The sequence below is a fragment of the Myotis lucifugus genome, unplaced genomic scaffold (genome assembly GCF_000147115.1).
Source record: "Myotis lucifugus unplaced genomic scaffold, Myoluc2.0 scaffold_28, whole genome shotgun sequence".
Taxonomy (NCBI): domain Eukaryota; kingdom Metazoa; phylum Chordata; class Mammalia; order Chiroptera; family Vespertilionidae; genus Myotis; species Myotis lucifugus.
In genome coordinates this window covers 8,489,019-8,501,509 of record NW_005871076.1, presented here as the reverse complement: position 1 = coordinate 8,501,509, position 12,491 = coordinate 8,489,019, and the positions used below count along the sequence as shown (strand labels likewise).

General features: G+C 52.1%; 1 protein-coding gene across 1 annotated transcript in view; it reads left to right on the top strand.

The window, feature by feature from the left end:
* The window catches only part of TGFBI (transforming growth factor beta induced), a 32,763-nt gene extending 20,642 nt beyond the window's left edge, over positions 1 to 12,121 (top strand). The window contains exons 8-17 of the mRNA XM_006086559.3: positions 1,737 to 1,949; positions 2,747 to 2,884; positions 3,468 to 3,613; positions 4,417 to 4,553; positions 5,344 to 5,474; positions 7,779 to 7,903; positions 9,077 to 9,179; positions 9,735 to 9,814; positions 10,827 to 10,851; positions 11,489 to 12,121. Of these exons, the coding sequence (XP_006086621.1) occupies positions 1,737 to 1,949; positions 2,747 to 2,884; positions 3,468 to 3,613; positions 4,417 to 4,553; positions 5,344 to 5,474; positions 7,779 to 7,903; positions 9,077 to 9,179; positions 9,735 to 9,814; positions 10,827 to 10,851; positions 11,489 to 11,529 (1,139 nt within the window). The 3' untranslated portion in view covers positions 11,530 to 12,121. The remainder of the gene's footprint in view (positions 1 to 1,736; positions 1,950 to 2,746; positions 2,885 to 3,467; positions 3,614 to 4,416; positions 4,554 to 5,343; positions 5,475 to 7,778; positions 7,904 to 9,076; positions 9,180 to 9,734; positions 9,815 to 10,826; positions 10,852 to 11,488) is intronic.
* The last annotated feature ends 370 nt before the right edge of the window (positions 12,122 to 12,491 follow it).

Genomic DNA, 12,491 nt, shown 5'->3' with positions numbered 1-12,491 from the left:
AGTCCCCTGTGTATCCCAGGCACACTTATTCCTCCCAGATATAACCCAGGGATAACTTCATTTCTTTTGAATCTATTCAAACCCACCTTTGAAATGTACTATATACAATGTCTGATGCATTTCCGACAACCTATAAATGCAAAAGGTTCTCCTTGCAGCCATGCAGGGACAGGAACGGGCACACTGCTGAAAGCACAGATGGGGATCTACTGTGTCCAGATGTTGTGCTGCCTTTATGTGTCTGGCCTGAGCCAGGATTTGGGCCACAAAAGTGAACACGATATAGCCTTTACCTTCAAGGAAGTTTAAGCCCAGTGGGGATGACAGGCTTTAAAAAGGTCACAGTCACAGAGATACTCACCATGAGAGCAAGACATGGGTGGGCACATGCAGCCTCGGGGGTCTGGAAGGCTTCCTGGAGGAGGTGAGATGTGGATGCATCTCAGCATAAAGTGAGGAAAAAACACCCCTAATGTTTACTGTATGCACATCTGCCTTTCCCAACGGTAACCCGCTTGCTCGAAACAAGAGCCCTCTGTGGGGGTTTGACTGGCAGCTGGAAAGCCCACAGTGTCCTGTTGTTATTAGTGGGTTGGCAGACAGGCGAGAAGCAGCCCCAGGCTGGTGTGCCCCGTTTGGAGACTGGCTCTGCTCGCCCCACGAGTGGCCCTGGCAGGTCACTCCTACCCCACCCCTGCCTTCGTCCCTGAGAAGCTAAATCCCCAAGGCCTCATTCCCATAGCAGTCTTGCCATCGTTTCTATCCCCAGCCGGCTGAATTGGGTCAGCCCTGGTTTTGCAGGCCCTTGTGGCTCTGCAGGCCTCAGAGCTTCCTCCTGACCATGACAGCGCGGTTTTGGTTCCCACACTCAGGACAAACTGAAACTTGCCTCTGCGGTGGGAACGTAAGACAAAGGGCCTTGGCAACTTTGGTGAGCGGCCTCCCAGAACCTGCTCTGCCTGGCTGGGGCTGGCCGCGTCCCCCTCGTCTGCTCCAGCCCAGGTCTGGTCCCTAAGGCAGCACTTGGACAAGTAGTAGACCTTTGAGTAAAATGTACAACAGCAAATAAAATGTACAAATCATGCATAACCTCATTGACTACAGTTTCCATCTTCCGACCACGTTTTACATTTTTATTAAAGTCAGAAGATAAAAAGTCCCAGTGTAAACTCATTTGGGTTTTCCCCTATCCTTGAAGGTCAGGTACTAACTTAGGAGGGAGGCAGAGCTGGGGTCCAGGCCAGACTCAGAGAGAGTTAAAGGCCCAAATGATCAACGAGAATTTACCCTGAAGTTCAGGTACTAATATGAGAATTTACCCAGAAGTTCAAGTGTTAATAAGCTAATCACTAACATGTTTTGGGCATTTGCTCTGTCAGGCACTATGCTGGGTGCCTCACATTCAGAGCTCCATGTCCTCCGTACACCAGCCCTAGGAGCTGAGTGCTGTGCTAAGGCTGAGGAAGTTGAGACTCTAAAAGGCTAAATGACTTGCCTGGCCCCACAGCTGGTAAGTGGCCGAGCTGGGATTCAAATTCAGGCAGTCTGACCACAGAGCCCCGGCTAGTTTTGAAGGGACAGCAGGCAGGAGAGGAAGATCCGGGCCATGCAGTGACCCAGCCTCGTCTGAAGGTCAGCATCTGAGAGAACAGAATCCTCACAGCCCTGGGCAGGCTGTGAACGGCCCCTGAGGTCACCTGGAGTGGCCCTGACCCTCCTGTGTTGTTTGCCCCCAGACCTGCTGAACAACCACATCATGAAGTCAGCCATGTGTGCCGAAGCCATTGTTGCGGGGCTGTCCGTGGAGACCCTGCAGGGCACGACGCTGGACGTGGGCTGCAGTGGGGACATGCTCACCATCAACGGGAAGGCCATCATCTCCAACAAAGACATCCTGGCCACCAACGGCGTGATCCACTACATCGACGAGCTGCTCATCCCAGATTCAGGTAAGCAGGCCTCTGTGGGCCTTGGTCCCACCAGGCCCACTGTCCCCTCTGCCGTCCATGGTGGCAGATCCGGGGGAATTTGGGGATCTTTGGGGCCGATTCCCTACCTGTACTCAGCTCACAGCCTCTCAGGAGAAAAGGCCTGGGCACCTGGTAGGTTGCGGCCACATTATGGAGAACCTGAGCTGCAGGCCTGGGAGTCCAAACATTATCTTGGAGGTAGTGGCGAGCCATTGAAGTCTGGGGAGGGAGCGACTCAACCACAGGAGCCTTTCAGAAGCTCTGGTTGGCACAGAGGGCAATGGCTTTCTCAGTAGTGCCCACGCACCCCCGGGTCAGTGACCCCAGGAGAAATGACCGAATGGACTTTGGCTTGGGTTTCATGCAGCATCCTAGCCCTGTTCTGGAATTTCAGGGAGGGCTACTACGCATGAGTGAAGAATTTTCAGAGGAAAAACCAAACCAGCAGAAAACTCTTCCCATGGGTGTGGTCATTGGCATTATCTGCTGTTCAGAACAGACAATGTCGCCTGTGTCCCTCGAGTTAGTGCCCTGCCCAAAGGTGGGACAGTGGCAGACCTCTGCCCCTCTGAACCTCACCTCACTTCCCCGACCAGTGAGATTTTCTGAGTGACCGTCCCCTGATGACACAAGCCTGCACTGCCCCAGCAGCGTTTAGAGGCGTTGTTGACTCACGGGGTGACATTCCTGCTGATGGATGTCATGCTCTTGGGTGAACGAATGATAAATGAAAACAGCACTTTTAACTTTTGAACCCACTTTCTCCTTCCTTGTAGCCAAGACACTGTTGGAGTTGGCTGCAGAGTCCGATGTTTCCATCGCCATTGACCTTTTCAAACAAGCGGGCCTCAGCACCCACCTCTCTGGAAATGAGCAGCTGACTCTCCTGGCCCCCCTGAATTCTGTCTTCAAAGGTAATGTAAGGAAGGCATCCCTGTGGGGGTGTCACTGGGGGCAGCTGCCCCACCGCTGTCACCTCCCTGATTTACAACACCCTGTGGAGCGTGAGCGCTCCCGCCCAGCTCAACCGAAAGCAGATGTGACTTCACCAGGAACTTCAGAGCCTCTGCTGTTTCCTTTGGCAGAACAGAGAATGCATTTGGGGCTCTGGTCCTCGGAATTCAAGAGTTTGCATCTGTCTGGGGAGCAGAGCACTCCCCGGCCTTTTTATTGACAGGATCAATGCCAATGTGCTAGTCGGGCAGTCAGTGAGGAGACAGCTGAGTCCTGGCCTCAGGGAAGGCGGAGACAGGGGCCAAGTTGTGTCCGTGCATTCCCCTCCCTCTTTGGGCAAAACTCCAACCCCCTCAGTTATCTGGACTTTCTTGTGTTTTTGTAATTCCCAGAAGGTGCAGGATGTTAAGGAATATTGCAGCCTCACTTGATTTCTCAATCTCCATTTCCAAAGTCAAGGACAGCCAGGCTCTCCGCCACATTTGTCTCTCTGCCCTTCCTTTCTGGGCCTGGCCCTGGCCCTGACCGTGCCTCCTCTTACAGATGGAAGCCCTCGCGTTGATGCCCGAATGAAGAGCTTGCTTCGGAACCACATGGTTAAAGACCAGCTGGCCTCCAAGTATCTGTACCACGGACAGACCCTGGACACTTTGGGCGGCAAAAAACTGAGAGTTTTTGTTTATCGTAATGTAAGTTCTGGGTCCTCCTTTATCTCAGCTCTAAAAAAAAAGAAGCTGTATTAGTGTTTACAAAACAAAAAAGTTCTCAATAACTAGGAGCTTGCTGTGAACTGGCTTCTGATAAGGAAGGAAGGAATTTCTGCAAAACATATCTAATATCAAGGGTCAAATGAGATTTTGCAGAAGGATTAGAATCTCTTTTTCTGGAGGCCTTTGGGAATAAGCCACACACCTGTCTGACCTGGCTAGGGAGGCAGAGTCCACCTTGAACACAGAGGGATGAACAAAGGGTGGAAGGATGGAGGTCTGACTCCTTCTTAGCTTATGTGAAGAGAAGCCCCCTGGACTGAGGCACAGCCCTCCTTGGTCCAAAGATTCTCCTCTCTCTTCTCCTATCTCTTCTCTCTCTTCAAACCCAACTGTCACCCTGGACTAGCAGGCAGGAAGCACAACACAGCACAGCTCTTGCTGGAGACCAGCCAGCACCATTGGACCAAAGATTGTTGACATCGGTTCAATAAATAAATCAGTAGACTCGACCTATTTATATGATCATTGTTGATGGACCTCAAGTAACATGATATTCTCATTACAGGGCCTCTGTGTAACTTCATTGGAGCATCTATGGCCCTCTTTCCTTAAGGAACACCATTTTATGTTTTTCTTTCCTGGAGAAAATACATCATTTTATCCTAGTCTTGAAAACCCACCCCAATATATATTCATTGATGTCTGTGGATGAGGCCATCAGCACAAGTCAGGGGGCTTCTGCTTGGGGGATAACCTGCCCTCTCTCTGTCCCCTTTGCACAGAGCCTGTGCATCGAGAACAGCTGTATCGCCGCCCACGACAAGAGGGGAAGGTACGGGACCCTGTTCACCATGGACCGGGTGCTGACCCCCCCAATGGGGACCGTCATGGACGTCCTGAAGGGGGACAATCGCTTCAGGTAACCACCCCCATCCCAGGCGGGGCTTCTGCCAAGTGGTCATGCTGGGGAGGACTCTGGACGGCTGCAATTTGTCAAGCTCCCCCCCCCCCCCGCCCACCACACACACACACACCCTCTGGGGGTCAATGAACATTAGTGACACGCTGGTGTGACCATCCAGGCTTGGGATGTGGAAAAGATCAAGGTGACCTTCAAAGCCTAAGTTGAGAAAAAGGGAGTGTAACCTCCCATCCATGGAGGACAGGGAGGGACCACATTTTTTATTATTAAAGTGCAAGGAAGACATGGTGTTCTCAACCTAAAGTCCCATGTGAGCTGAGCACCTGGTTTTGAATGTATGTGAGTCTCCCTCTGGGTGGTATCTACCACCTGCATGGCAGACTTCTTGCCACTCCTCCTCAGGCTCCCTGTGCCACTCTTCTTGCCAGTTTTCTCCATTTCTGACTTCCTCACTCACCACTAGGTGCTGTGACAGTGAATGTGTCCTGTCACTGAGTTCAGCCGCCTGCACAAGAGCCTGGGCACCCTCCCCAGAATCACATCCCCAGGGTCCAATGGCTCAGCCAGTCTTTGGGTCAGTGGTCAGCCATGTGACTGGCCTCTCTCTCCTTCCCGCTCTGGCCTTTGACTCTGGCCATTGAACTGGCCATTGAACTGAGCTTAGCATTCAGGAGAGAAGAGACAGACTGAATCATCCCTTTTTTGTAAGGGGTGGAGGGTGAATCCCACTGCCCGCAGTGGCGGGGTATATGTGGGAAAGTGACGGGTTCTGTGCGTGTGTCCACAGGATGCTGGTAGCCGCCATCCAGTCTGCAGGGCTGACGGAGACGCTCAACCGGGAAGGGGTCTACACAGTCTTTGCTCCCACTGATGAGGCCTTCCAAGCCATGCCGCCAGGAGAACTGAACAAACTCTTGGGTAAAGACCAACCTATGTACATTGATCGGCTTTTCTAAAGTAGCTGTATCAGTCAGGGTCCCAGCAAGAAAGAGTTGGCACGTTACGAAGGGTTTGACTGAAAGAAATTTAATGAGAGGCTATTGGCAGAATTGTGGACAGGATTAAGGATCTAGCGAAGGGTGATGGCACCCAGGGACTAACAACCATGGCAGGCCTGGGGGTGGGGGTGTGGGGACAGGACAGGAGAGCTGTATGAGGGACACAGGACAGTGGCCAGAGTCACAGTATAGCTGCTGTCAGAACCAGGGTCACTACGTGCCTCAGGCCACCACCCCCCATGCCCACTGTTGCCAGGCCTCCTGTCAGCTGGTTACAGGAGGGAGAAGGAGGGAGCCCGGAAGACACATTTCATAGCCGTCAGCCTTCCGGGCACCAAACAAGGCAGAGAAGAGCAGAAAGGACTTCAGGGTGGGTAACTACCAGGCCAGTCATCAAGACATGGCTTCCACTTGGGACCTGTGAGAAAAGTGATAATGAAGCCTTTTACCTGCATCACACCTCCCTCGGGATGAAAGCTTGACTAAGAAGCTACTCACAGCCCTGAGAAATGTAGCTGAGGATGTTTGAGGAGAAACCTAGTGGTCAAGAGCTTGGGCTCCCGGACTACCTGAAAGCAAGTTCAAATCCTGACTCTGGTATTTACTAGCTGGGTGACCTCTGGCAAGTTGCTTAACCTCTCTGAGCCTCAGTTTTCCCATTAGAAAAATGAGGGAGGTAAGAGTTCCTTGTTGTGAGGATTAAGTGAGGTATTCCCCACATGTCGGGCACACAGTAACGGCTATGATGGTGGGGAAGTAGGACAGGGTGGCAGTGTTGAGTTCTGACGCATGCCCGTAAGAGACACTTCCACCCATCGCAGAGAAGTGGGCCTGCAGAGGAAGGACCTTGGCCAAACCTTCAGGCCCACATAGTCCACACCTCCCTTCCTGCTCTGGAACAGAATAGGAAGTTCAGGTTGCAGGCAGCTGTGAGCTGAATTTGTGTCCTGTTTAATTTTCTTTATTGCTAAACGAATGTCTGGGTCTCCGATGCTGACGTACGTTCCTGAGAAGAGGGGAGACGTGCATTCTGAACATGAACCTTCCACCTTCTCTCTGTCCAGCAAGAATGAAGTATCCCCTGGTAGCCTGAGCCTGCTTGGCTTCCGGTTCATTTTCAGCTGTGTGGGGGCAGAGGAGGGGCGAGGGCAAAGCTTCCCAAACACGCCCTCCCTCAGGCCCATGGGCAGGACTGGACCCCAGCACTCCTGGGGGATGGAGGGCCAGCCAGGTGTTAGCAGTCAATCTGGGTGTTAGGGCCCTGCACCTCGGGGGCTGGCAGTGTCTCCTTGGAAGGGAAGCTCACGCCAGCTGCAGACTGTCTATGTTTGGAAATCACTTGGTACTGGTGGCTCCATCGCACGCACTGATGTGGATGTGTCGATAACCCAGCTAACTCTCCAAAATGCTTTAAAACTTTCTCCGTTCTCAGTTCCAAGATGCTGGAAATAACCATCCATAAGCCCTGGGGAAATCCAGCCATTTGGCTGGTAATGTGAGCATCAGTGGCAGCCTTGATAGAGATGAGAGAGCAGCTGGCAGCTTGAAGAATTGCCTCCCACACTTAATTTGGGGAAATGCCTGTGCACCTTTATGAGCAATCTTGCTTCCCCAGTTGGTGGAGAAGCTGATGTGGGCTGGAAGGAATGCTGGGACGTGAGGAGGAGAGATGCTGTGTCGGGAATCCCCCCTTGGCCCTGACCTCATCGGCTCCACAGCTCCTCCAGATTGCAGCTGTTGACTCTTTTAAGTTCTCCCTTCAGGAAATAGCCGTCTCAGAATATGCGTTTTGAGAGCAGAATGTGTAAATATTTCACTACTGTGTTATAGCCATCGGGAGCCACGCTGATGATGAAATGTCCCAGATGCCGGTGCTGGAAAGGTCCCTGGCTTTCCAAGCAAATATTTAGCTCATGGGAACATGAGTCATGCTCACAGAGGAGTATGGATTAACTCCTTCTCAGCAGCAAGAGAGCATGTGCTTTAACCCAGGAGCCCGCCGACTGCCGGGGAGATGCATGGCCACGGACATGTCTTGTTCCCTGATCACTAGTGGTGGGACAGAGGGCTGAGCACACAGTGGTGCTCAGTGAGTGTTCATTAGCCAGGCAGGAGTTCTCCATCTCAGGAGTGGCCGTTTGTATCTTCTCCTCTGCCCCTTTCTTCACCTCACCAATTACCAAACCTTGGGATTAACTCTGTTTTCTTTCCCACAAACCTGCAGGCAATGCCAAGGAGCTTGCCAGCATCCTGAAATACCACATTGGTGATGAAATCCTGGTTAGCGGAGGCGTCGAGGCCCTGGTGCGGCTGAAGTCCCTCCAGGGCGACAAGCTGGAAGTCAGCTCAGTGAGTGTGTCTGAAAATTGAAAAGCTGGCTGTGCCCTCCACCAGGGTTCCAGGCACATCCCACCCCGGAATGGCATGAGACACACACACCGTCTTTAAGATATATCTTGAACCTCTGTGTACATTTTGTCGAAAGAAAATAGAAAAGGGTCTTCAGGGAAATCAAGGGAGACTGTGGTTAGGCATGAACAAGAGCTTCCACATTTGCAGGGGAATAAGGCCTCTGATTGGCATCTGGGAGAGGGTCTGAGATCTTCCTTCCCTTAAGGAGATGATAGGCAATTACTTTTATGTCTTGAGAGATGGATCTCCAACCCACACCTTCCCCCAAATCCAGGGCTCACTGATTTGTGCCATGAGCCAGACCATCCCAAAAGGCTTTTCTTCTTGATCTGTGAGCCTTCCCTTATTCTGGACGTTGATAAACATTCCACTTTGGAGCTGCCACTGAGCCCCTGTGGAGGGACCACTCTTCCAGTGTGCAGCTGGCTCAGCCTCTGCTCCCTGCTCTCTCCTGACCTCCAGCCATCCCTTTGCTCATCGGTTTCCCTCCAGAGCATGGAAGGCATGTAGGGAGGCAGGGATGACTTGTTTGACTTATGCCGGTCACCTGAGACTCTCTCAGCTCTTAGATTTGGGTGTCAGGTTCTGTCTGTCACAGGCTTCAGTTCCCCCTTTGACCCCTTGGGTCTGATATGTGGGTCGTTCAGGAAAGCCAAAGACAGATTTACCCTGGTGCGCTTCCTGTGAGAAAATCCTAAGTAGGGCATCAAGGAGGAGTGGAAAGCGCCCTTTACCCAGAACAGGAGGCCTAGCTTCTGTCCCCATCCATCCCACCAGCTGAGCTTAAAGGAGGCTCTTGGCCTCTCTTGAGTCTCAGTTTCCTCTTCTGATGTGAGGCAGTAAAATCTGCCTCCTCCCCATACACTGTCGTGAGAGAGAAGTGGGAACACAAAAGAGCATTTTGTAAATTATAACGTGCTGAGTCACACAAGGGATTGGAATGACTCCACCAGACCAAAGGTCTGTAGCCGGCAGGGACTGTTCCTTTCACCAGAGTGTCCCCAACACTTAGCACAGGATCTGGCATCTAGAAGTGCTCAGTAAACATTTGCTGAGTGAATGAGATAAGTATGCTCTACGTTCAACAACTGGTGCCTCTTTTTCTCCCAGAAAAATAATGTAGTGAGTGTCAACAAGGAGCCTGTTGCTGAAGCTGACATCATGGCCACCAATGGCGTGGTCTATGCCATCTCCAGTGTCCTGCAGCCTCCAGGTAAGGCCTCATTCTCACTCAGTTTGTAGCTGGGCCCTTCTCTAGCAGTTGGTGTTCGATAGAAAAACTCTCCTAAGCAAATATAGGAATAAGGTGCCACATGCAAAGTGAGTCTTCATGAACACATCACTGTGGCTAATGAATGGAAAGCTAATTAGAACTGTTGTTTCCATGACGTTATACCAAGTAACACAAGGACAGACCTCTCTTTGCTGAATTGCCTGGCTGTCTTAGCCCATGCAGACACAGCCCAGTTGTTTGTTACAGGCAGATAGATGCTATGAGCGTGGTTCTTGCAGCATCGCGCCCCATGGCAGCTCTCTTTACCTCCAGCAAAGCTGAACTTGAGCCCAGCCTCCGTCCTCACTTGTGCATACACCTTTCTCTGTGCTCTCTCCCCACAACCGAATTCTGTCATGCCTTATGAAAGTTATAAGGGGGAAATTCATTAGAAAATGTGAGCCAGAGAGCCCAACAGTGCCCCTCAGTCGTGGCTGTTAGGAATGACATGCTAATAGTTTCTCTCACCAAAGCTGCCTTTTCTTTCATCCCCAGCCAACAGACCTCAGGAACGAGGGGACGAACTTGCAGACTCTGCACTTGAAATTTTCAAACAGGCATCAGCATTTTCCAGGGTAAGATGCCTGCTAGGTTCGCCCCTGGTCTGAGCAGCCTTGGTCTTCTTCTTGGGACCATGGAGGGGCTCTCCAGATCCCCTCTCTCCCGTGGCTGCTGCCCCAGGGCTCTCTAGAAACTTCTTCCCTCTCTCACTGGGATGTCCTTCGCTCTGGCCTATGTGGAGTTCAGGGGAAAGAACCCAGGCAGCCCCTGCTTCTTTTGTGGGCAAAAGCCCAGGCCTTCACACCAAGGCCTCGGAGCCTCTGCTGGTGAGAACAGACAGCTCCAGGATCCATCTCTCCAAGGATTCACCTGATGGCGGCCTGGGCCTTTTAGTGACTCTTCTGTTTTCCATGACATGGCCCCTCTCCGGTGATCCTGGGGCTTCCTGGACTGTGGTATGGGTTCTGGATACAGGACCAGCTCTGTGTGTGGAGCCTCCCTTCCTTGCCTTAGCCCCACCCCCTCTCTGGACCTCTCTGACTCTGTGTGCTCCTCATCCTGCTTCCAACCTTGCCCAGGGCCTGGAGCCCTGCTCAGGTTGCTTTGCTACTTCAGGTCAGGTGAAGCCCCCTGGGAATGTGGGTTACCTAACAGGTTTTGCACCTCAAGAGAAGAGCCTGCAGCAAGTAGTCCTTAACCCAGAGGCCTGCTGCTGGAATGTGTCGCTTTCCTTCTGGAAGAAGGTGCTAGTGCCCCTCAGGAAGGGGTCTTGGTCCTGAGCTCCTACTCCTGAGCACCACTCCCTGTGCAGCCCCAGCTCCCCAAGCTTTAGGCTGTGGTCTCGGTGGAAGCCCAGCTGAGGAATGTTCACCTCAGGCTCCACTTGGCAGGAGTTGGCACATCACTTAGGACTGCTGAGGCCAACTGAGGAGCTCCCAGGGCCCCGCAGTCCCACGTCCCCCTTCCTCTTCCTCATCCCCAGCACTTGTTCTGGGGGTGGCAATGAGTGAAGCCACTGCTGTGAGCAGGTGCAGGTATATCCTTCACTGGAAACCCTGACACCTTGTGTTTTGTTTTGTTTTTCAGGCTTCCCACACATCTGTGAAACTAGGTAAGTCTGGTCTGGGTTTGGAGATCCCACTGACTTGCTTGGGCCTTACCCCCAAGCAGGCCATACCTACCATCTGCTTTCTATGGGGCAATAGAGCAAGCCTGGCCCTCGGGGTCAGACACAGAACACTCAATTCCCTTCTCTATAAGATGGAGATAATAAGAGTGCCCACCTTTTAGGGCTGCTGTAAATGATTGGGTTTAGGAGCCTGGAGATATTGCACAGGGGCTTGGCAGGAGCCTGTGGTGAGGACGTGGTCCAAGCTGAGAGATGTAGAAAATCCCAGTTCAGAACCTCAGTAAGACAGGAGGTGTCACACACCACGGAGCACCTGCTGTGTGCAGGAGAGTATGGCAGAAGCACTAGACCAGTGGTTCCCAACCTGTGGGTCGCAACCCCTTTGGCGGTCGAACGACCCTTTCACAGGGGTCGCCTAAGACCATCCTGCATATCAGATATTTACATTACGATTCATAACAGTAGCAACATTACAGTTACGAAGTAGCAATGAAAATAATTTTATGGTTGGGTCACAACATGAGGAACTGTATTTAAAGGGCCAGAAGGTTGAGAACCACTGCTAGACAGACATGGGGAAGTTCACATCCTTCTCACCTTTCAAACTTCTCTCTTTCAGCCCCTGTCTACCAGCGGTTATTAGAGAGGATGAAGCATTAATGCGAAGGACCACGGGAAGAATGCAGCTCCTTGCCAATTTCTCTCAGTTTGCCAAAGAGACTGATTGTTTTTGAAACCAAATATCACACTTCAATGTACATGGGCCACACCATAATGAGATCTGAGCCTTGGGTGGGTTGGGGGAGGAGGGAGAGAGATGTTGTTTCAATTTTTGTTCTCTCTGCACATGGCTGTTAACCCGCTACATGGAGAGACCTGGATGTCACTGCCTGACATTCACCCCCAGAAAGGACCTGTCCCAAACGTGGAATTTCCTGCCTTTGCCCACTGCTCCGGAAAAGGGGCCCGAAGTTTGTGGAGCTCCCAAAACATGCATCAAGCAACCCAGCCTCAAGGGGGAGTCCTGGCACGGTTTCTGTAAAGCTCTTTCACAGCTGGAGGAATGGCGTCATTATAAGCTATGAGTTGAACTGCTCTGTCAAACATGTCTCGAGTCTACATGTGGCTTGGACACTCCCGTGTGGCCCCATCCAGGTAGATCAGAGAGGGTGGGCAGAGCACGCAGAGCCCAGGATTTCCCAGGTTTGGCAGAGCCATGGTGTGTTTGTAATAATAAAACCAAAGACACATGCCTGTGTGGATGGGGACTGTGCTGGCTGGTGTTCACCCGGGAGGGCTCTGTGCCTCGGGGCTGTGATGCACCTTCACACCGACAGTGCACCCAGGAGCATCGCAGCACGGAGCCCTGAGCCCAGGATGGTCTGGGGTTTGAACCTCAGTCTCTGTTGAACCTGTGTTCATATCAGTTTCCACCAGCCCTTGAGTTTCCTGTCACTTACCAGCACTTCTCTCATTGGCCTGAAGCGTCCGTGTCTCCTTACAGCGGTGTGACCCTGTGAAATGGTTGCCTGCATGGAGATGAGGTGACAGAGGCTCAGGAGAGGGAGAGCCATTGGGAACACAGAAAATGGTCCAGCGGGGACTCCAAGCCTCCTGACTCC